This window comes from Mobula birostris, chromosome 10, assembly GCF_030028105.1.
Source record: "Mobula birostris isolate sMobBir1 chromosome 10, sMobBir1.hap1, whole genome shotgun sequence".
NCBI lineage: Eukaryota > Metazoa > Chordata > Chondrichthyes > Myliobatiformes > Myliobatidae > Mobula > Mobula birostris.
The window spans coordinates 136,918,597-136,942,043 of NC_092379.1; the positions used below are offsets into that span (position 1 = coordinate 136,918,597).

General features: G+C 43.2%; 1 protein-coding gene across 1 annotated transcript in view; it reads left to right on the plus strand.

Annotated features, from left to right (window-relative positions):
* ids (iduronate 2-sulfatase) overlaps nucleotides 1-23,447 on the plus strand; it is a 53,401-nt gene that overhangs the window by 24,886 nt on the left and 5,068 nt on the right. The window contains 4 exon segments of the mRNA XM_072271043.1: nucleotides 4,731-4,819; nucleotides 6,629-6,829; nucleotides 11,851-12,021; nucleotides 21,278-21,404. Coding sequence (XP_072127144.1) covers nucleotides 4,731-4,819; nucleotides 6,629-6,829; nucleotides 11,851-12,021; nucleotides 21,278-21,404 — 588 coding nt within the window.

Consider the following 23,447-nt stretch of genomic DNA (forward strand, 5'->3'; position numbering starts at 1 on the left):
CCCTGGGTTGAGTTTGAGGAAACATCTAGCCGTGGGGGATAGCCTCTCCTACCTGTGAGTTGAGGACCCCCATTGCAGTACCCATAAAAGTAGTGAACAAATCTGTGTCCATTACACAGAAAAGGTTTCCCTGTGTATTCCTCTCTCTCTCTCTCACACACACACACACACACACACACACACACACACACACACACACATATATATATATATTCTCATTTAAGTGGGGAGAAAGGAGTGAACAAAAAAAATTGAGTAATATAAAATCCACATTATAATAAGTATTTCTTGAGATGGGTATGGCACCATCTATTTTTTGTTTCCGTTTAGCTTATCAACACTTTTAAAGTTAGTCAAACCTTATGGCTTTACTGGAGGGGCTGAGGGCTGTCTTCGGAAAACTCACAGTCTCTTCCTGATATTCTTCTCTCGCCCTCCTCCCGTCTCCTGCTTTCTCGGTTCTCTGACTATTTCCCAAGCAGATTGGGATAACTGCTCAGCCAGGCTTTCTCTTGGTTTGACCATGCTAACGGGCAGCCTTCTGTTCTTCATGTCTGTAGTCGCCTCTTCCACTGTCTGATACAGTTGCATCTCATCTTCATAAAACGCGCAGTTTAGCTGGGTACGGAGTTCAGAATCTAATCTTTCCTTGCTTTAATATTGGCTTTACTTCAGAGTATTCCTTACATTTCTGCATTACTGCCGGGGGGTAATCTTGATCGAAATATACTAATTTTCCGTTCAAAAACACCCTCATCTTACCCCAGGCCCTTCGGAGAATCTCCGCCTTGGTATTGTATCGAAGGAGTCTAATTACTATTGAGCGTGGCTTATCTTCTCCGTCTTCGGGAGGCCTCGGGACAAAGCACACGGTGCGCCCTCTCAATTTCAAGCTCCATAGTCGAGGGAATCTCCAGCACTTCTAGCTGCAACTTTCCTACAAACTCCATCATAGACAAACCCTCTGCTCCTTCAGGAACACTGTATATCCTGATATTTTTCTGTCGTGATCTTCCATCCTGGTCAAGCAGTTTACTTCCTTGTTGATTTAATATTTTTATTGTCTTACTTAGTATCCATTCTACGTTTTGAACGCGATCTTGCACCTTCTCAATTCGTGTCTCTGCCACCGCTGGTTTTTGATTGACGTTGGCGAGCTCTGACTTAATATCATTTAGTTGCTGTTTTATATCTTCCTGGAATCCCCGTATCTCTTCCAGAATTTTTATCATATTTACCGCTTTGCCTGAACGAGGCCCATTGTCGGCCTTGCTACCACGCGTTAAGGTAGGAGAGCCACGCGCTGCACTTCTCTCATCCATAGGCTCCACAGTGATGCTTTTTTTATCTCCATTCTTTTTTGCCATTCTTGCCCCCCTTATTAATTCAGATATTTTTGAAAGATCTTGTATTTGATGGATTAATGGGGCAAAATATGTGTTTTTCTGGAGGAGCTATTGATTTAAGCTGCCGTTCTGGACGACGATGTCACCGGAACCTGAATGCCGCCTTTTTGAAGCATCGCCTTCAGATGTCCTGAAAACTCGATAGGCTAGTGGCCACGATGGAGCTGACTGAGTTTTCAAGCCTCTGCCGCATTTTCTGATTCTGTACATCGGAGCCTTCATACCAGGTGGTGTTGTATCCGGTCAAAATGCTCCATGGCATGTCTGCAGAAACTTGCAGGCCAGGCAGCATCTATGGGAAGAAAAGTACAGTTGATGTTTTGGGCCTATCTGGCTGGCTTGCTGAGTTTCTCCAGTATTTTGTGTCTGTTGCTCGATTTCATTCCAGCAGAAATGGACCACTTATTTGGAGTCTGGATTACTGGAACTGAGAAAGTTTTATTAAAGAAATAAGTAACACAGTACTCTAATCATAAGGATATAAATGCAACAGGTTAGCAATGATAAAACACACATGTACACAGAACTAGGATAATAGGAATTAATCAAGCTTTATCGCAGTCTAGGGGTAAAATGATCAGTCTCAAGTGACACAGAGTTCAGTTCAGCTTACTACAGTTCGCAGCAATCGCTGTTGTGCCGTTGGAGAGAGAGAGAGAGAGAAAGATATGCAAATCAGATTCAGCAGACCTTGATGTTCTTCGCAGTTAGCTTTCGGGCGAACCTTTTATTGTCTTCCAAGGTCACCGACTGTGACCCCTCCGTTCCGGATACGACTGTTCTTCCGCAGTGAACCCGGCACCCAGGCAAGGGTGGACACGCACACCAGGTTCCTGCTGATCGTACCTTTTCACCCTGTGCGTCTATAGTCGGTCCCGCGATCAGACCTCCAAAACTCCCACCAACTTGTGGGGGGGGGCACTCTGCACTTCCAGGGTTTCGTTATCTCGTGGAGTCTGTCGTGCCTTAACGAACCTGTTCCTTTTATCCCGCTGCTGGGGTATCGCCTGTCCATCAAACTTCAAATAGTTCAGATTCAAAGCAACCGGTCTGTCAATACTCAGAACTGTGTCTCTTTTCGTTAATCTCTCTCGTCTCTCATTAACATTTTGAATGTTTCCCCATTGTCTCTCTTATCTCTCTCATCGGCATCAATCTTCTGATAACTTGGTCTTTTGTCACACTATATGTTACTGTTATTTTAGGTTTTATGTGTTATTTGGCATAATTTGATAGGTTATTTTTGGGTCTGTGAACGATCACAAAATTTTCCCATATAAATAAATGGTAATTGCTTCTTCGCTTCCGGCTTCCGGACCGTTTCATAGGAACGCTCTATCTTTGGATGGCGGGGGAAACCTGTAATAATAAATATGGAGAACATGAGATGAAGAGTCCTTGATGGGGTTGAGTGAGGTTATCCCCTTTGGTTCAAGTGCCTGGTGGTTGAGGGGTAATAATTGTTCCTGAACCTGGTGGTGAGAGTCCTGAGGGTCCCTGTAACTCCTTCCTGATGGCAACAACGAAAAGAGAGTATGACCTAGGTGCTGGGAGTCCTTGATGATTGATGCTGCTTTCCTGCAACAGCACTGCTTGTAGATGTGGTGGGGAGTGTTTTTCTCATGATGGATAGGGCTGTATCCATTACATTTTGTAGGCTTTTCCGTACAAGGACATTGGTGTTTCCATACCAGGCCGTGATGCAACCAGTTAATATATTCTCCACCAGGCATCTGTAGAAGTTTGTCCAAGTTTTAGATGTCATGCCAAATCTTCGCCAACTGCTAAGAATGTAAAGGTGTTGCTGTGCCTTCTTTACGTGCTGTTGTCTGCAGGATCGCAGTTACATTCAATGGCTACTTTATGGTACAGGAGTGTCAATAATAGTGACCATAGGAGTGGAACTCAATGTGGTCTTCTGCTGTAGCCCAGCAACTTCAAGGTTCAATGTGTTATGCATTCAGAGATGCTCTCATGCACACCACTGTTGTAATGTGTGGTTATTTAAGTTACTGTCACCTTCCTGGCAGCTTGAACTAGTCTGGTCATTCTCCTCTGCCCTCTCTCATTAGCAAGGTATTTTCGCCCACAGAACTGCTGCTCAACACTGCAGGCTGCCCCCAGCACATCCTTAGATTGTGCTGTTAATACAAAAGGTGCATTTCACTGCACGTTTAGGAGCTGTGCATCTGTCTTCAATCTGCATTGTGTTCTCTGTTGCTTGTTTATTATGGTAGCTAGTCATGTGGGTGGGGACGTGGTAGAAGCAGAGGGTTTGGTTACATATTCACACTTTATCCAGGGCAGTTTAGAGCTAAGGTCTGCTGGGTGTGGTATCTTTTACTGACCACTTAACTTTGATTAAGTACATTTCATATCGCTGCTTTTAGTTTCATTAGTTTCATCACTTCAAGGTTGTTTGTCTTGCTGGTTACTAATAAAGGATCCAATACATTTATTGACTTTTTGGCATTATTACTGGATTGGATCAGCGGGCAGGTCATACAGGATAATTTCCCGTGCGTGGTCTCCAACACTGGCATTGGCTTGTTTGTTTTTCAATGTACATGTGATCAATCTGAAGTCTCTGCTCACTGTATGCATTGTTCGAATAAACACAGTGACAAATGCAGAACAATAAAGTGGTGCAAAAAGGAATGCTGAAGTGGCAATAACAGAATAACTGAGAGGTAGAATAGAGTGCAACAACATGGCAGCACCACTGAAAGGGAATGTGACAGACGGGTTGCTTGAGGAGTCTGTGACAGCAGTGAGGAGCAAGCCATTATTTCATCAAGACATGGGTGATTTCAAGCTCCTGTATCTTCTCCCAGAAGGGCAAAGCATTGAGTTGGGTGCAGAGTCAAGCTGATGGTAGTTTGTGTGAAGATAACTGTCCTATCTGTTAATCTGCTGTGAATTTTACACCCCGTAAACCTTTGCACGTTCTTTGGTCAACATTCTTATTACGTGTGTCAGAATAAGACAACTAATTCACTCAGGGTGGTAGGGAGTGGAACAAGCTGCCAGCGGAAGTGGTGGATGTGCAATCCACACACATAAGAGTTGCTGGTGAACGCAGCAGGCCAGGCAGCATCTCTAGGAAGAGGTACAGTTGATGTGCGTTTGATTTCAATGTTTAAGAGAAATTTGGATGGCTACATGGAAGGGAAGTGTATGGAAGACTGTGCTCCATTTGCAGCACAGACAGAATGGGTGGAAGGGCCTGTTTCTGTGTTGTAGTGCCCTTCGACTCTAATCACTGGGTGGTTATCTGTCATAACTCAGGAGCCTGAAGCTTAACTGGTGTTCTTCATCTTTTAGGAATCGTGTCCAATTATACTGATGACTATCCGTACAGCTGGTCATTCCCTCCATTTCATCCTTCAACACAGAAATATAAAAATGCCAAGGCAAGTCCAAGTTGAAGTTTATTGTCATAGACCTACACTCAGTGCCTTCTTTGTTAGATACAGGAGGTAGGAGGTAGCTAATAAAGTGGCCACTTGGAATGTATGTTCAGTCTTCTGCTGCTGTGGCTCATCCACTTCAACGTTTGACATGTGCGTTTGGAGCTACTGTTCTGTACATCAGTGTCGTAACGTGTGGTTATTTGAGTTACCGTCGCCTTCCTGTCAGCCATTCCCCTCCGACCGCTCATTAACAAAGGGTTTTCACTCACACAACTGCTACTCGCAGGATTTTTTTTTTTGCTTTTTGCAGCATTCTCTGTAAACTCTAAAGACTGCTGTGTGTGGCAGATCCCAGGAGATCAGCAGTTTCTGAGATACGAGCCACCCTTTCTGGCACCAACAATCATCCCATAGTAAAAGTTCACCTAGGTCACATTTCTTCTGGTGTTTGGACTGAACAACAACTGAACCTCTTGACCACTGCATGCGATTATGCATTAAGTTGCTGCACATTCAAAGATTCAAAGTACATTTACTTTCAAAGAATGTATAAATTATACAACCTTGAAATTTGTTTGCTTACAGGCAGTCGCAAAGCAAGGAACCTTAAAGAATCCAATTTAAAAAAAGAGACTAACCCCAGTACTTACAGAGATAGGGGGAAAAAAACAAAAACATCATTCAAGCAATAACAGCATTCCAAACCAAATAGAGTCCTTAATTCCAAATCCCAGGAACAGCCTGAAGTAGGCCCAAAGCCTTGGTATTTAGTTCACCACATTAGCAGGACAAATTGCTGCAAAGTTTGCAAGCACAGCAGCTGGGTTTAGTCTCATAGCCTTAGCACTGTGGAGGGAGCTCCCCTGACTATCTGGGCTGGCGACTAAATTGCCCAAACAGTCGATCATATCCCACATTAGGACCTGAGCTCTGCCATAGCAAATGGCTCTGGGCCTAGATTTCACCCAACACTCAACACTCTGCCTTTCCAGTCTATCTGGACTGGCGTTTAAATTGTTCAAACAGCGAATCATGCTTCGCATTAAGACCTGGGCTTCGCCATGGCGAATTGCTCCAGGCTTAGAGCCCGCTGCCCAGTGATATGTTCCAGGTCAAGATTTCGCTGCCAAAGAGCCATTCTTGACCCCTCCAAATTAGCTTGGCGTTTGTAGCAATCTACCCTCGCACCTAGGTTAGTTGGACATGCATCGGAATTCCCCTGTCTCACCTTCTGCTCTCCGAATCATTCACTCCAACCAGTACGGCACCAACTCCAAGTGTAGCATCAGGGCACATATTGCGAATTTGCTTTTCCTTCGCTTAACTCTTCATTGTTTGCGGTTATAGTTTACCACAATTTACTTCAGAAAAATGCTTGAAGACCTTCATGATTGGCTGATTGTATTTTGCATTAATGGGCAGGTGTATCTAGTAAAGTGGCCACTGAGTGCGCAGACGTAGGGTACAAGTGCCATGAAGATCAGCTTTCTGCGGTAGCAGTACAGTATATCAAAGCATAAATTAACATCTAATTAAATAGACTTGTGCAAAAATAAACAACAGAAACAACATACTGACACTGGCACAAGATTGAGAGGGTGGAAAAGAAGTATTGCTTGAGATAGTGTTTTGGTTTTGCAGGTCAGTTCAAGAACCTGATGTTGACAAGGAAGAAGCTGTTGTTGAACCCCGAGGTGTGGGTCTTCAGGCTTCTGTATCTCTGCAGATCAGGCAGCATCTGTGGAAAGGAATAAATGTTCAATGTTTCAGGCTGCGAACCTTTTTCACCTGTGGTTTATCTCCAATTAGGTGTGCAGAGGACCAGATGGTAAAAGATATGCAAACCTGGTCTGTCCAGTGGATGTGGAGGAGATGCCGGAGCGCACACTGCCTGATATCCAGAGCACTAATGAAGCAATTCGTTTACTGAGAAATACAAAAAACACCGGAAGCCCGTTCTTTTTAGCCGTTGGTTATCATAAACCACACATTCCACTCAAATATCCACAGGTAGCAAGTTAAAAGTACTGTTGTGTTTGCACATTATTGCCTAGAACAGGGGTGGCAGACCTGTGGCACAGGTGCCCAAGATGGCACAATCAAAAATGTTGGCAGACAGCCTGCAGTGTCGCCTCTTGAATCTTCATGCCCTGCCCATGATGAAAAGCCACATCGGCATTATCTTCACTGCCAGATGAAGCAGCAAATAATTTTTTTTACAATGTGAGAGCAGTGAGGTGTTTTCACAGGAAATGTCTCACAAGGGCTTGGGGCCAGCTAGGTAGTTGTGAGAACATGTTACATTGAATGATACGTTTTAAAATCCTCACAGATCTGGTGTACGTGTCAGATAGAAATGTTTGGGCCAATTGGCAATAGCGTCGTCATTTATATTTATTCTTTTGTCATTTGTGAGCAAGCACTGGATATTTAGTGATAACAGTAAATACTGTATGTAGTTTAGCACCTGCATGAATTTTATTTTTCAATTATCATCTTAAAAGATTAGTATTAATATTTGAAAATGTTTTCTAAAATCTTGTTTATTTCAGTTTGTCTCTATATCTTTAATAAAACAATGAATACACATAATAATAACTTATTTATATATTTTTCATACAGATGATGTAAATCCAAGTGTTTTACAATGTGATAAAATCCAAACATAAAAATAAAAGATAAAAAGATAAAATAATCAGTGGGATTCCTCTATTTTCCTTAAAGACCATGATTATTGTAATTAATTCCTTAATCAATGATAATCTCTGCTAAAAATTACCATGACATGGGAGAGAATATTTCAGAAGATTGTTGCCATTTTGGGCACATACTCCCGAAGTAGGTTTGCCACCACTGGACAAGAGATTTCACTGCCTAACATTATTTGGCTTTTATTTGGCTTCATCCATTTGAAAATCACCTTCATATTTCTGTAGTGAAATGCAATAACATCCATTTCTGGAGACACAAGTGACTGCAGATGTTGGATTCTGGAATGATACACAAAGTGCTGGAGGAGCTCAGCAAGTCAGGCAGCATCTTTGGTGGGGGGGGTGGGCTGGGGGAAGAATGGACTGTCGATATATCAGGTCAAGCCCTCCCCACCATTGAACACATCTACACAGAGCATTGTTGCAGGAAAGCAGCATCCATCATCAAGGAGCCCCCTCCCCACCCCCTCACCACCCAGGACATGCTCTCTTTTCATGGCCGCCATCAGGAAGAAGGTACAGGAGCCTCAGGAGTCTCACCACCAGGTTCAGGAACCCCTCAAACATCAGGCTCTTGAACTAGACTTCAACTCCCTCTATCATTGGAATGTTTCCACAGCCCATGGACTCACTTCTAAGGACTCTTCATCTCATGTTCTTGATATTTATGGCTTATTTATTTATTATTATTTCTTTCTTTTTGTATTTGCAGTGTTTGCTGTCTTTTGCACGCTGGTGGGAAGCCCAAGTTGGTGTGGTCTTTCGTTGATACTAATATGGTTATTATTCTATAATGGGTTTGTTTTGTATGTGCACAAGAGAATTGATCTCAGGGTTGTATATGTTGATATGTATGTGCTTTGAACTTTCAGCCGTTCTCCTGGACTGAAAGATGGGAGTTGGCCAGTATGGAAAGGTGGGAGGAAGAGGAGAAGCAAGAGCTGGTGGGTGATAGGTGGATCCAGGTGGGGGAGTGTCAACCAGGTGAGGGGGTTGTCGAAGAGTGGTACTGATGTCAATAGCTGGAAGGTTTTAGGTGACAGAAGGCTGAAGGTGATGGAATTGTCAAAGCTTAATATGAATTTATAATCAAAGTGCATATATGTCGTTGTATACAACCCTGAGATTCATTTTTTGCTGGCATTCTTAGTAAATCAAGAAATATAATAGAATCTATGAAAGGCTGCATTCAACAGGACAGACAACAATGTACAAAAGACAACAAACTGCAAATGCAAAAAGAAAAAATAAATGATAGCAATAATTAATACTTAAGCAATAAATATCAGGAACACGAGATGAAGAGTACATGAAAGTTCATCCATAGGGTGTTGGAACATTTCAGTGATGGGGTGAGAGAAATTATCCCCTGTGGTTCAGAATGGTTGAGGGGTAGTAACTGTTCCTGAACCTGGTGGTGTGGGTCCTGGGGCTCCTGTACCTGCTTGATGACAGCAATTAGAAGAGAGCATAGCCTGGATGGTGGGGGTCCCTGATGACGGATGCTGCTTTCCTGCGTCAGTACTCCATGTAGATGTGCTCAGTGGTGGTGAGGGCTTTATTAGCGATGGATTGGGCCGTATCCATTACCTTCTGTAGGATTTTCCGTTACTCTTTGTAGGAATTTGACAGGAGAGGAAGGTTGAGCATGTAATTTGGGAGGGAGATGGGGAGTACAGCCCGTGAGGGAGCAGTGTGTGTGTGATGGGCAGGTGGAGAGGGTGGTACGGTGAAAGATAGGGGATGGTTGGATGAAGCCATAAGACATCGGAGCAAAATAAGGCCACTTGAGTCTGCTCCAAGGAGAAGAGAGAAAGGGTTCGGACAGAAGAGGGAATAGTTACCAGGTATAGAATTTGGTGTTTGTGCCACCAGTTTGGACAATGTCTAGTTTGAACATGAGGTGCTGGTCTGCTAATTTGCACTTAGCCTTGAACTGGTAGTGGAGGAGGCCAAGGACAACCATGTCAGTGTGGGAATGGGAAGTGGAGTTGGAATGACTAGCCACTGAGAGGTCCTGGCTAGAATTGCAGACAGAGCACAGGCGCTTAACAAAGTGGGTTTGTCAGTCTGTGTCCGGTCTTCTCAATATAGAGGAGACCTCAAGAGTTCTCGCTTTTTTTTTTGTAAGAGCTTTAGGTTGGCGGTCAATATTGGGTTGAGATGACCTCCCTGTTAATCTTGAAAATAATGTTGTTGGGTCTGCAGCTAGAGTATCATCCCTCATGAAGGAAAGCGCCTCATTACTGACTGTCAAAGAGATTGTGGGATGGGAGGGAGGGATCCTCAACAATGCTTCAGGCAACACTCCCAGCAATAATTATAAAATAGTGAGGAGGGAGACCCCCGGTGACCCTGTCAGCAATAGGGGGAGAGGGGAGACCCTGGAGGTCTTCTCAGCAGTGGAGGGAGCTTGATCCTGGTGATCAGTGCAGACCTTTGTCCCATGTTGATAGGCTGATATTAAGTTTAATTATCACTGAAATTGTGTTTATTTGAAGTTCTAATTTTAATGTTTCACAGTATCTCTTTGTTGTGAATCGTGATCGTGTCTGACAAGCCTGATAGAGTTCTTTGAGGAGGTGACCAGGCATATAGATGAGGGTAGTACAGTGGATGTGATCCACATGGATTTTAGTGAAGTATTTGACAAGGTTCCACACAGTAGGCTTATTCAGAAGGTCAGAAGGCATGGGATCCAGGGAAATTTGGCCAGTTAGATTCAGAATTGGCTTGCCTGCAGAAAGCAGAGGGTCATGGTGGAGGGAGTACATTCGGATTGGAGGGTTGTGACTAGTGGTGTCCCACAAGGATCGGTTCTGGGACCTCTACTTTTTGTGATTTTTATTAACGACCTGGATGTGGGGGTAGAAGGGTGGGTTGGCAAGTTTGCAGACAACACAAAAGTTGGTGGTGTTGTGGATAGTGTAGAAGATTGTCGAAGATTGTAGCGAGACATTGATAGGATGCAGAAGTTGGCTGAGAAGTGGCAGATGGAGTTCAACCCGGAGAAGTGTGAGGTAGTACACTTTGGAAGGACAAACTCTAAGACAGATTACAAAGTAAATGGCAGGATACTTGGTAGTGTGGAGGAGCAGAGGGATCTTGGGGTACATGTCCACAGATCCCTGAAAGTTGCCTCACAGGTAGATAGGGTAGTTAAGAAAGCTTGTGGGGTGTTAGCTTTCATAAGTCAAGGGATAGAGTTTAAGAGTCGCGTGGTAATGATGCAGCTCTATAAAACTCTGGTTAGGCCACACTTGGAGTATTGTGTCCAGTTCTGGTCGCCTCACTATAGGAAGGATGTGGAAGCATTGGAAAGGGTACAGAGGAGATTTACCAGGGTGCTGCCTGGTTTAGAGAGTATGCATTATGATCAGAGATTAAGGGAGCTAGGGCTTTACTCTCTGGAGAGAAGGAGGATGAGAGGAGACATGATTGAGGTATACAAGATATTAAGAGGAATAGATAGAGTGGATAGCCAGCGCCTCTTCCCCAGGGCACCACTGCTCAATACAAGGGGACATGGCTTTAAGGTAAGGGGTGGGAAGTTCAAGGGGGATATTAGAGGAAGGTTTTTTACTCAGAGAGTGGTTGGTGCATGGAATACACTGCCTGAGTCAGTGGTGGAGGCAGATACACTAGTGAAATTTAAGAGACTACAAGACAGGTATATGGAGGAATTTAAGGTGGAGGGTTATATGGGAGGCAGGATTTAAGGGTCGGCACAACGTTATGGGCCGAAGGGCCTGTACTGTGCTGTACTGTTCTATGAATACTATCCTGATTGAGTATAATGTTGCAACATGGGAGAATGGCAGTCAGTTGGAGAGTTTGAACTAAAATTCAGGTGCAAGTATGGGAACCTACAACTCTACCATGGAAGGTCCCAATCCTGGCTGAGAAAAGGAGTGTTAGACTTGCAGGCTATCAACCCCATCCTGTAAAAACTAAATGCCACAGAAACGCCAACAGAAGCTCCAACAATCTCATCCCTGGGAGAGAAAGGATACACCAAGAAGATGTGCTACACGTGGGGCAACTTGAGAGAGTGGTGCAGGACTGTTGAGCTGCTGTTGGCGGCCTATGCCCCAGTCGATGTGACGGGTTTAAGAAGAAGAATTTTAGTGGAACTTTGCAAGCTAGTCTTGTTATGATACTACAATTCTTGAAGTTCATTAACGTGACCTTTTAAAAACTGTGAATAAAGAACTGGGTTTTGAGGATGTGCACCTTTCAGGCATCATTAAATGTATTTTGCTGTGTCTTTTTTCTGTCACTAGAATGGTAAATTTAATTTCTAGATTTTGTTCTGTTTAGGAGTTTTTAAAATTGTATCCACGTGAAGAGATCCACCTTGCACCTGATCCCAAAGTCCCATTGAAACTACCTCCAGTGGCGTATAATCCATGGACTGACGTGAGATCAAGACATGATGTCCAGGCACTCAACATCAGTTTTCCATATGGACCCATTCCTGATGACTTTCAGGTACACATTTCATCTCCATTTGCATTGGAGAGGGTCTTGAGGAGGCTCATGAGAATAATCCCAGGAATAAAAGGGTTAATGTGTGAAGAGTGTTTTATGGCTCTGTATCTGTATTAACTAGAGTTTAGAAGAATGAGGGAGGATCTAGTTGAAACCTAAGACCTAGATAGAGTGGATGTGGAAAGGCTATTTCCAGTAGTGGAAGAGTCTAGGACATGAGAGCACAGCATCAGAATACAAGGTTGTCTCTTTAGAACAGAGATGAACTAATTAGTCAGAGGGTGGTGAATCTGTGGAATTTATTGCCACAGATGGCTGTGGAGGCCAAGTCATTGAGTATATTTAAAGAAGAGGTTGATTGACTCTTGATTAGTATGGGTGTCAAAGGTTACAGGGAGAAGGCAAGAGAATGGGGTAGTGGGGGATAATAAATACCATTGATTGAATTGTGAAACAGACTGTATGAGCCAAATGGCCTACAGTTGCAAGAAAAAGTTTGTGAACCCTTTCTAATTACCTGTTTTTTTGCATTAATTACTCATAAAATGTGGTCTGATCTTCGTCTAAGTCACAGTAATAGAGAAACACAGTTTGCCTAAGCTAATAAGATACAAGCAGTTGTACTACTTCCCGTCATTACTGGGTACTCCATTTCAACAATCATAGTCTTGGTTCAAGAAAGTATGTGAACCTCTGGGGTAATGCCTTCTACAAAAGCTATTTGGAGTCAGGTGTTCCAATCAATAACTTAACAATGGGGGTGTGTTTTTAGAGGTGCTCTGCCCTTAGAAAGACACACAAGGTCAGGTTACTGACAGAGTCTGCACTTTTCAAGAAAGATCTCATTATGTGCACCATACCTCAATCAAAACAACTTTCAGAGGACCTTAGAAGAAGAATCGTAGAGATGCATGAAGCTGGAAAAGGCTGCATAAGCATTTCTATAGATCTGAGTGTTCCTCAGTCCACAGTAAGAGAAATTGTCTCCAAATGGAGGAAATTCAGTATTGTTGCTGCTCTCCCTAGGAGTGGGCGTTCTGTAAAGATCATACCAAGAGCACAATGTGCAATGCTGAAGGAGGTAAAAAAAACACAAAGGTAACAGCAAAAGACCTGCAGAAATCTCTAGAATTTGCTAAAGTCTCTGTTCATGTGTGCACTATAAGAAAAACACTGAACAAAAATGGTGTTCATGGGAGGACACCATGGAGAAAACATTGCTGCATGTCTCAAGTTTGCCATGACCACCTAGAAGGAAAATCTAGGCTCCTATAACACTGTTATATGCTCTGCAAGAAGAGTCAATTTTTCCCTGAATATTACAGAGAATAGCAGGCATTCAAGAATACTGTTCTCAACTATAAACCGACTGTGGAACCCTGCCCCAACCTATAATGTCCTCAGTCAAGCATTTCTCACAATATGTGAAGAATTTGCAATTTTAAAAAATCAACTTCTATACCTCTTCAGCCAACCTCTTAGAAAGGTGGCAACCACATCAAAAGTTACAAGTTGAGTACCCCTTACCTGAAAATCCAAAGTTCGAAAACCTGAGTAATTTGTGATTTTTTTTGAGCACTGACAAATGGAAAATTCCACAAGGCACTCGAAGGTTCCCAGGCGACGTGGAGTTCTCTGTGCACTGCAGACAGTTCTGAGAAGTGACCTCACACATGGAATTAACAGAAATGAATGAAAAATAGAAAATAGACTGCATAAGACAAAAAAAAATGAAGATCTCAATCGTGTTCTGAAAGAGTGGATTTGTAAGCACATATGCCACTTAACAGTATGCTGACCATGAGACAAGCAAAGATCTATCACAACAAATTGAAAATTGAAGGTAATTGTGAATATGCAGCAGGCTGGTTGCAAAAATTTAAGAAAAGGCATGACATTAAATTATTAAAGATTTGTGGTGATAGAGTGCCTGCTGAACACAAAGCAGCAGAGGCATTAGTTGTTGAGGATTGTCACTGATGAGAATCTAACACCAGAAGAAGTCTGCAAAGCTGATTGTTTTTATAAACCTAAAAAAAAGTAAAATACACATAGTGTACTCTAACCTTTTATTCAAATCCTGGCATCATAGGTGGAGACTGAAAGCCTGCCTTTGTTGTTGGTCAACAGCTGTTTCAAGGATCCAAAGTGCATTTATTATCAAAGTATGTATACAGAATACAACTCTGAGATTCGTCCTTCCGCAGGCAGACACTAAACAAAGAAACACAATGGAACCCTTTCAAAGAAAACATCAAACACCCAACATGTGGGGGAAAAAAAAGAAATTGCACAAGTGACAAAAAGCAAGCTAACAGCACATAGAATATCAAACATCAAATCAGTAGTATTTAGTTTAGTTCAGTTCTTTGCCACACCACAAGCCAATGCGGGCCGCAGGGCCCTTGCTTGCCAAATTGCCCAATCACACCAATCAAACCGCTCGAGATCAGCGAAAAAACGAGTAACCAGAATCCAGGAACACATGCAACACGAATCTCAGAGTCACCCTAAAACAATCAATCCTGGCAACATTGATCCCAAGACTTTCCTCCGGCAGCAGTCAGCGACAGGGAGAGGAAGACCGGTCAAACGCAGGCAGGCGGCGCCAAACACCTGCCCGTCCTCCGCCCTCATCCTCATCGACATCTACCTTGATGCCTCAGTTGGACGGAAGCAATGGAGTTGAACATGGGCTCGATCCCTCAGTCGGAGAGAAGGAGAGGAGTTGATTATGGGCTTGTGGTCCTTTTCAGGCTGCCAGACCTCCAAGTTGCATACTCTGTTCCCAATCTCACCGAACTCACTCGGAGATGGCAAAGAACCAGATCGCTTTATCAGTCCAAAAACACAGTAGTAAGGTGTAAATTACAGATTCCAAGCACACACAGCTTAGTAGAATCATATTTAAAAGTAGTATTAGTAAAAGCAGTAGTTTGGTGAACCATCAGCAGGATGTGCTGTTGGTCATGTTCACTGGCATTTTAGAGGTATTCTGATGGCTCTATGCTGCTTGTGTTATCTTGCAGTCACTACATTTTCATTAATAGCATGTTATAGTTTTTACTGCTCAGTACATGTGTGTGATGACCAAGAGTAAGACAAGGACTGCTTACCAGGAGCATAGATATTCAGTCAGAAATGATGGTGATCCCAAGGTATCTCATTATACATTCCAAAATCTGGAAAAAAAATCCAAGTCTGAAACACTTGCAACGCCGAGTATTTCAGATAAGAGGTATCAACTTGTATTTCTGATTAAGAACTATAAGATTGTAACAAAGAGTAAACAGTCTACTTGCTATCTCAACCCTGTCCCTACGACACTTTTTAAGGACTCTTTTACTAGTGTTTCAATTCTGTTAGGAAAATTATAAACACATTTCTTGAAGCTAGAGTATTTCCAGATGCCTTCAGGACTGTGGCTTTCAAACCCTTACTTTAAAAAGCCAAACCTTGATAGTGACATACTAGCTAAATACAGGCTCATATCAAATCTTCCTTTCCTGGGCAAGATTCTGCAGAAAGTCATTTTCAACCAACTCAACAACTTTCTGAATGAGAACAATACGCTAGAAAAGTTTAAATCACGGAGATGGCCCTTGTAGCAGTTGTCAGTTACCTTAGGCTCAGCACTGATGCCAACAGGGCCTCGGTTCTGGTTCAAAGGTTCATTTTATTAAAGTGTGTATGCAGAATAAAACTGAGATTTGTCTTCTCCAGATAGCCATGAAATACAGGAAAATGATGGAAATCATTGAAACAACACCCCCCCGCACGAAAAAGTAGAAGAAACAAAACTAGCAAACCCCAAACCCCCAACCCCTCCCTCGCACAAAACCTAACAGATCGCCCAGCCAGGAAACAGTAGCAGGAAATCAAACTCCCAACCCCCTCCCACATAACAAATATAGTGACAATAACATCAAACCCCCAACCCTCTCTTTCACACAAAAAACTAATAGCTTGCCCACACGGAAAAACGCCAACAAGAACGTCAGACCCCAAATCCCCAACCCCAAATCCCCAACCCCTCCCTCGCATAAGAACTAACATATTGCCCAGCCGCCAATTGGCAGCAAGAAAGAAAACACAGAAAGCTGAAGGAGACCATATAAATAATTCTTCCAGATCTAAGTGCTGCCTTCGACACAATTGATCACAGTGTTCCCCTAGATTGCTTTGAGAACTGGGTTGGCTTTTCTGGTGGTGCCCTTAATTGATTTCATTCATATAGCTCGGAGAATTTTTTTGTCTGTCTTGGAGACCAGTTTTCTAAGAGATACAATATATCTTTTGGTGTTTCTCAGGAAATCTGCCTTGGTCCCCTACCCTTGTCTTTGTACGTGCTCCCCTTAGGAGATATCATTAGAGATTTCTAGTTATGCAGATAACACACAATTGTATATCTCGGATGGGGTTGATGATGATAACACCCCATCTTAAATCTGAAACAATTTGGAAGGACATTCTGAATAACAAGGCAGAAATGTCTGAACATTTTAACTGCCTACCACCCCATGAACCTCCACGTCAAAACATCATCCTCTACAACTTCCACGATCTCCAAAGGGATTATACCATCAAGCATAGTTTTACCTCCCCACCCACCTTCCGCAGGGATTGCTCCATCTACGATTCCCTTGTCCAGTCTTCCCTCGTCACTTATCTCCCTCCCGGCATTTATCCCTGCAAACTGCCCATTCATCTCCTCCCTCTCCTCCACTCAGGGCTCCAAACAGATCTTCCAGGTGAACAACACTTCACCTGCGAGTCTGCTGGGGACGTCTATTTTGTCCGGTGTTCCCGACGAGGCCTCCACTACTCTGGTGAGACCCGTCGAAAATTGGGGGACCGCTTCGTCGAGGATCGCTCCATCCGCCAAAAGCGGAACTTCCCAGTAGCCAAATATTTTACTTCCGATTCTTATATCGACATGTTGGTCCATGGCCTCCTCTTGTGCCAAAATGAGATCATCCTTGGGGTGGAGGAGCAACACCTTATATTCCATCTGGGTAGCCTCTAACCTGATGGGATGAATATCCATTTCTCCTTCTAGTAATTTTTTTTCCCTCCCCCTCTCCTCTTGTATTCCCCATTCTGGTCCCTGGCCTCTTCCCACCTGCCTATCCCCTCCCCTGCATCCCCTCCTCCTTCCCTTTCTTCTATGGTCCACTCTCTTTTATCAGATTCCTTACTCTCCTGCCCTTTATCTTTCCACCCATCTGGCTTTACCTATCACCTTCTAGCTGTCCTCCTTCCCCTCCCCCCACCTTTTTACTCTGGCGTCTTTCCCCTTCCTTTGCAGACCAGAAGTAGTCTCAGCTGAAATGTTGATGTTTACTCCTCTCCCTAGATGCTGTCTGACTTGCTTAGTTCCTCCAGCATTTTGTGTGTGTTACTTTAGTTTTAAAGCTATCAATTTGGAGAAAAACAAGTCAGCAATATGCTGTTAGAGATGGGTAAGCGGAAAATGCTGGAAGCACTTAAAAGTTCAGGCAGCATTTGTGGAAAGATAGGTACTTAATGTTTCAGTTCAAATGACCTTTATCAGGGCTGGGAGAGAGAGGATAGGTTGGTTTTAAGTTGAAGTTGGGTGAGGAAGGGATAGAAAATAACTTTAATGAGTTGAGCCCAGCATTGCCATGAGGATGTGCTGTAATCAAGATCATCTAGTTGGTAAATTGGTGGGAGCAGTTAGAAAGGGTGAACATGAACAAATGAACAGAAAAGCCTTGGGCGGGGTTCACCTTCCCTTTCAGGGTTTTAAAGGAGGTGTTCCTTTCGTAACTCCCTAGTCTTCTCTTCCATTGTCTACCGACTACTCCCATTCCACAGATATATAACCACAGCAAATGCAATACCTTTTTATTGCTTCCCCTGCCACCATCCAGGAACCCAAAAAGGTCAGGTGAAGCAATGATTCACTTGTATATCTTCCAGTCCAGTGAGCTGCACTCAGTGTTCCCCATGTGGTCTCCTTCTACATTGGAGAAACCAAACGTAGATGAGATATTGATCCTGAGCTTCCTGGCACCGTCCTGACACACTAGTTCACCTTTCCACCTTGCTCTGACCTGTCTGTCTTTGTCCACCTTTGTTGTTATGACAAAGCCCGACATAATCGGCCATTATAGAATGGTGGAGCAGACCTGATGGGCCGAATGGCCTAATTCTACTCCTGTGTCTTGTCATCTTATAATGAGAATCTTTTCTGACTTCCAGTATGGCTACAGTGAACAACTGGATGAGCAACAATTTCCTAAAACTAAGTGAAGATAAAGCTGAAATACTTTTGATAGGTCCCAAATCCAAAAGAGATAAACTTCTTGTTAAACTTAAGAACTTGGCTTCCCTTATAAAATCAGAAGGTACTAACGAGGGTGTTACCCTTCATTCATATTTGATTTTTAAATTCCACATAAAGTGACCAGAGCAGCATTTCTACATGAGAAATGTTGCAAAGGTGCGTCCCTTTCTGCCACATAATGACGCTGAAAAATTAATTCACACCTTTATATTGAATAGATATATGGGGTTTAAAGACCAGCGGATCCTTTGAGTGTGGCGAAAGGTTGCAGAACATTGAACACATTCTGCGCAACTGCCCACTCTCACCTGATTCACCTGCTCAACATCAACTAAACAACACTAGAGTGGCTGGCTATCTGGTGTGACAAGCTATGATGATGATGATTGAATAGATGAGATTACCACAATGCACTTTTTTATTGGCCTTCCAAAGCAACCTATTGACTAACCAACTCATTCAGAGCACTGGTACTAGACTTCTAACTAACACCAGGTTAAGGAACATATCACTCCCGTGCTAGCTACTCTGCATTGGCTTCCTGTATCTTTTAGAATTTGATTTTGAAGATCGCTTACTTGCTTTTAAAGCACTCAGTGGTCTGGGACCAAAGTACATCACAGAATCTCTTTCGTTTTATAACCCTACTCGAGCTCTCAGGTCCTGCTCCAGTCTCTTAAAATTCAGTTATTTCCCTTGAAAGATAATTGGCAGGTCAGCTTTTTTGAACTATGCTCCTAAACTGTGGAACTCAATACCTAAAGCTGCAAGGGATGCAGACTCAGTTGACACTTTTAAATGCCAGCTTGAAACCCATTTACTTAACCTTGCTTTTAACTAACCTCTCCTTGTCTTTTACTTTCATGCTTATTTTTGTATTTTTTTCTTATTTTTATTTTCATGTTTGTACTTTTATCCTATCGTAAAGCACTTTGAACTACATCATCTGTATGAAAAGTGCTCTATAAACTTATGATTAAGTATACCCAATGACTTGCCCACCACAGCTGTGGCAATGAACTCCACCCATTACCTTCAAACTTCTGACATAATTTCCTCCCTTCACCTTTGCCTTCCTATCAGGCCATTCACCCGATCCAACTGACATATTCCACTCCTTCACCTACCTTTCTATACCAGTTATCTCGCCTCTTTGCAGTCCAGATGAAATGTTGGCTGTAAATTTTCCTCCACTGATACTGTCTGATCTGCTCATTTCCTCTAGCTTTTGGAACATCATCTTACATGTTTGTCTGAGCTTGGCTCTTTCTGGAGTCGGTAAATAGAGGAAAACAAACCTCTTAATGTCAAATGTTAATTTTATAGAAACACCGCCAAAAGGCTTCCTTTGATTCTTTAACACTGCTCAACTGTTTGGGAAAAGTTTGACAGGGGAGGTGACTCGCCAGCTTGTGTGGTGGGCAATTCAGGATTTTGTCCCTGTGACCCCACACCGGTGGTGGAGGGGGGAGGGGTGTGAGGCTACAAGCCCATACCATTTGAGTTAGAGAGCACTACAACACAGCAACAGGTCCTTTGACCCATCCTGTCTTAAACTATTAATATCACTAGTCTCACCAAGCTGCACCTGGACATAGCCTTCCATACCCGTCCCATCCATGTACCTATCCAAATTCCTCTTAAATGTTGAAATCAAAATCGCATCCACCACTTTGCTAGCAGCTTGTTCCACATTCTCACCACTCTGAGTGAAGAAGCTGCCCCTCATGTTCCCCATAAGCATTTCAGCTTGCACCCTTAACGCATGACCTGTAGTTGTAGTCTCACCCAACCACAGTGGAAAAAAGCCTGCTTGCATTTACCTTCTCTTTGTTTGTTATGTGCTGTGTTGTATGACGTAGACCATCGTGGTCTTTCCATAATCATGATTGCTCTTGACAAATTTTTTTACGGAAGTGATTTGCTATTGCCTTCTTCTGGGCAGCGTCTTTACAAAGCGGGTGACCCCAGCCATTATCAATACTCTTCAGAGATTGCCTGCCTGGCGTCAGTGGCTGCACAACCAGGACTTGAGATATGCATCAGCTGCTCATACGCCCATGGCTTCATGAGACCGTGATCGGTGTGGTGCAAGTGGGGGGGTGGGGGGTGGAGAGCTAAGCAGGTGCTGCACCTTGTCCAAGTGTGACCTACAGGCTAGCGGAGGGACTGAGTGCCTTGCACCTCCTTTGGTAGAGATGTATCTCTGCCCTGTCACCCTTTACCCTATCTATACCCCTAATCATTTTGTTCACCTCTATCACATCTCTCCTCAATCTTCTACTTTCTAGGGAATAAACTCCTAACCTACTCAGCCTTTCCCTATAAATCAGACCCTCAAGTTTTGGCAACATTCTTGTAAATATTCTTTGCACTCATTCAATCTTATTAATACCTTTCATGTAGGTAGGTGATCAGAACTGTACACAATACTCCAAATTAGCCCTGACCAATGTCTTGTATGTTGTAAGTTCAACATAACATCCCATCTCAGTGCCTTAATTTATGAAGGCAAATGTGCCAAAGCTATCTTCACAACCTCATCTACCTGTAATACCACTTTTCACAAGACCCTAAGACCATAAGACATAGGAGCTGAATTAGGTCATTTGGCCCATCATATCTGCTCTGCCGTTTTGTCACAGCTGATCCATATCACTCTGAACCCCATTCTCCTTGTAAGGAATAATGGATCTACACTCCCAGATCTCTCTGTTCTGTATTCCCCAGTGCCCTACTGCTCGCTGTGTAAGACCTAGTTTGTCCTCCCAAAGTGCAACACCTCACACTTGTCTACATTAAATTCCAACTGCCATTTTTCAGCCCATTTTCCCAGGCGGTCCAGATCCCGCTGGAAGCTTTGATATCCTTCCTTGCTGTCCATGACGTCCTCCAATCTGTGCGTCATTCACAGATTTACCCCAGTGTGCCCTTCATATTTTGTAGGTGCTGATCCGCCAGAGTTACTTTGCTGCAGTCTCTTATATGGACAGTGAAGTGGGCCGACTGTTGAATGCATTGGAGGAGGAGGGGCTGGCCAATAATACAATCATCGTGTTTACGTCTGACCACGGTGAGGAGCTACTGGGTCTACTCAGCCGTTTGTATATTTGTTGATATTGCATACAGGTAAAATAATTTCATCAGACGTTGATGAGGCCTAACCTAATTTGGAGTATCGTGTGTAGGTCTAGTCATCTACCAACATGGAAGATGTTAAAACGATCAAGAGTGACTAACTACCAAGTATCAAATTTAAGACTATCAAAGGCTGTAGCAGGATCTGGACCAGCTGGAAAAATGGGCTGAAAAATGGCAGATGGAATTGAATGCAGACAAGTGTGAGATGTTGCCATATGGGAGGACCAGTCAGGGTAGGTCCATCATGGTGAGCAGTAGGGCACTGAGGAGTGCAGTAGAACAGTGTGATCTGGGAATACAAATCCATAATTCCTTGAAAGTGTCTTCACAAGTGGATAGGTCGTAAAGAAAGATTTTGGCACATATTCCTTCATGAGTCAATGTATTGAGTACAGGAGTTGGCATGTCATGTTGAGTTGGGACGTTATGTTTATATAAGACTTTTGTTAGGTTTAATTTGGAGTATTGTGTGCAGTTTCCTGCACCTACCTACAGGAAAGATATAAATGAGGTTGAAAGGGTACAGAGAAAATTTACAAGGATATTGACTAGACTTGAGGATGTGAGTTATAGGGAAAGGTTGAATACGTTAAGACTTGATTCCCTAGATCATGGAAGAATGAGGGGAGGTTTGATAGAGGTATATAAAATTGAGGGGTATAGACAGGGAAATGCAAGCTTTTTCCACTGAGGTTGGGTGAGACTACAGCTAAAGGTCATGGGTTAAGGGTGAAAGATGAAAGGTTGAAGGGAAATATGAAGAGAAGTTCTTCACTCAGAAAGTGGTGAGTGTGTGGAACAACCTACCAGCAGGAGTGGTGGATGTGGGGTCGATTTCAATATTTGAGAGAAATTTGGTACAGAGACATGGATGGGAGGGGTATGGAGGACGATGGTCTGGGTGCAGGTCGTTGAGACTAGGCAGGTTAATGTTTTGTCACAGACTAGATGGCCGAAGGGCTTGTTTCTGTGCTGCAGTTCTCCAACTCCAACTTCTGGTAATTCCCTCCCCCTCCCTTCCCCTATCCCTATTTCACTCTGCCCCCTCCCCCAGCTGCCTATCACCTCCCTCATGGTTCCACCTCCTTCTACTACCATTGTGTTTTCCCCTATTCCTTCTTCACCTTTCCTGCCTATCACTTCCCTGCTTTCCCTCCCCCACCCCTTTATTTTTCCCCTTACTGGTTTTTCACCTGGAACCTACCAGCCTTCTCCTTCCTACCCTCCCCCCACCTTCTCTATAGGGCCTCTGCCCCTTCCCTCTTCAGTCCTGACAAAGGGTTCCGGCCCGAAACATTGACTGATCGTTTCCACGGATGCTGCCCGACCTGCTGAGTTCCTGCAGAGTGTTGTGAGTGTTTCTGTGCTACAGTGTTCTATGACTGTAATACGGAGAAAATGTACAAGGATGTTGCCGGAACTTGAGGATCTGAGTGATAGGGAAAGATTAATTTGGTTATGGCTTTATTCCCTAGAGCATAAGAAAATGAGGGGAGATTTGATAGACGTATATAAAATTATGATGAGTGCAGACAGGGTAAGTGCAAATTTCCTGGAGAGTCTTGAACTTGGCACATAACATGGAAGGAGTTTGCTTCAACCACATCCAGTATATAAAAGAACTGAAATCAAGTGTTTGTAAACTTCGCTATGAGATTGGATAGTGAAATAATTTATTGAAGTTTTGTTGCAGCATAATCTAAATAGTTGGGTTTACTTAAACTGACTTCAACATTAAGACGTGGGAAAGAATGTGATATCGGGTATAACACTGGAGTTTAGAAAAATGGGGACTCGTGCTCATTTTGTGTTTTAATAATACCCTTCAGGTTTGAATGCTTGTCAAAACTAAGGAGGTACCTAGACAGGGAGCCTGGTTGTCTCATCGATAATGTCACAAGAATCTGATTGAGATGGGACGTAAGGGAACATCTGGCATGTGAAATTGATGTGTTCCTAACCTCTTTTGTGCTAT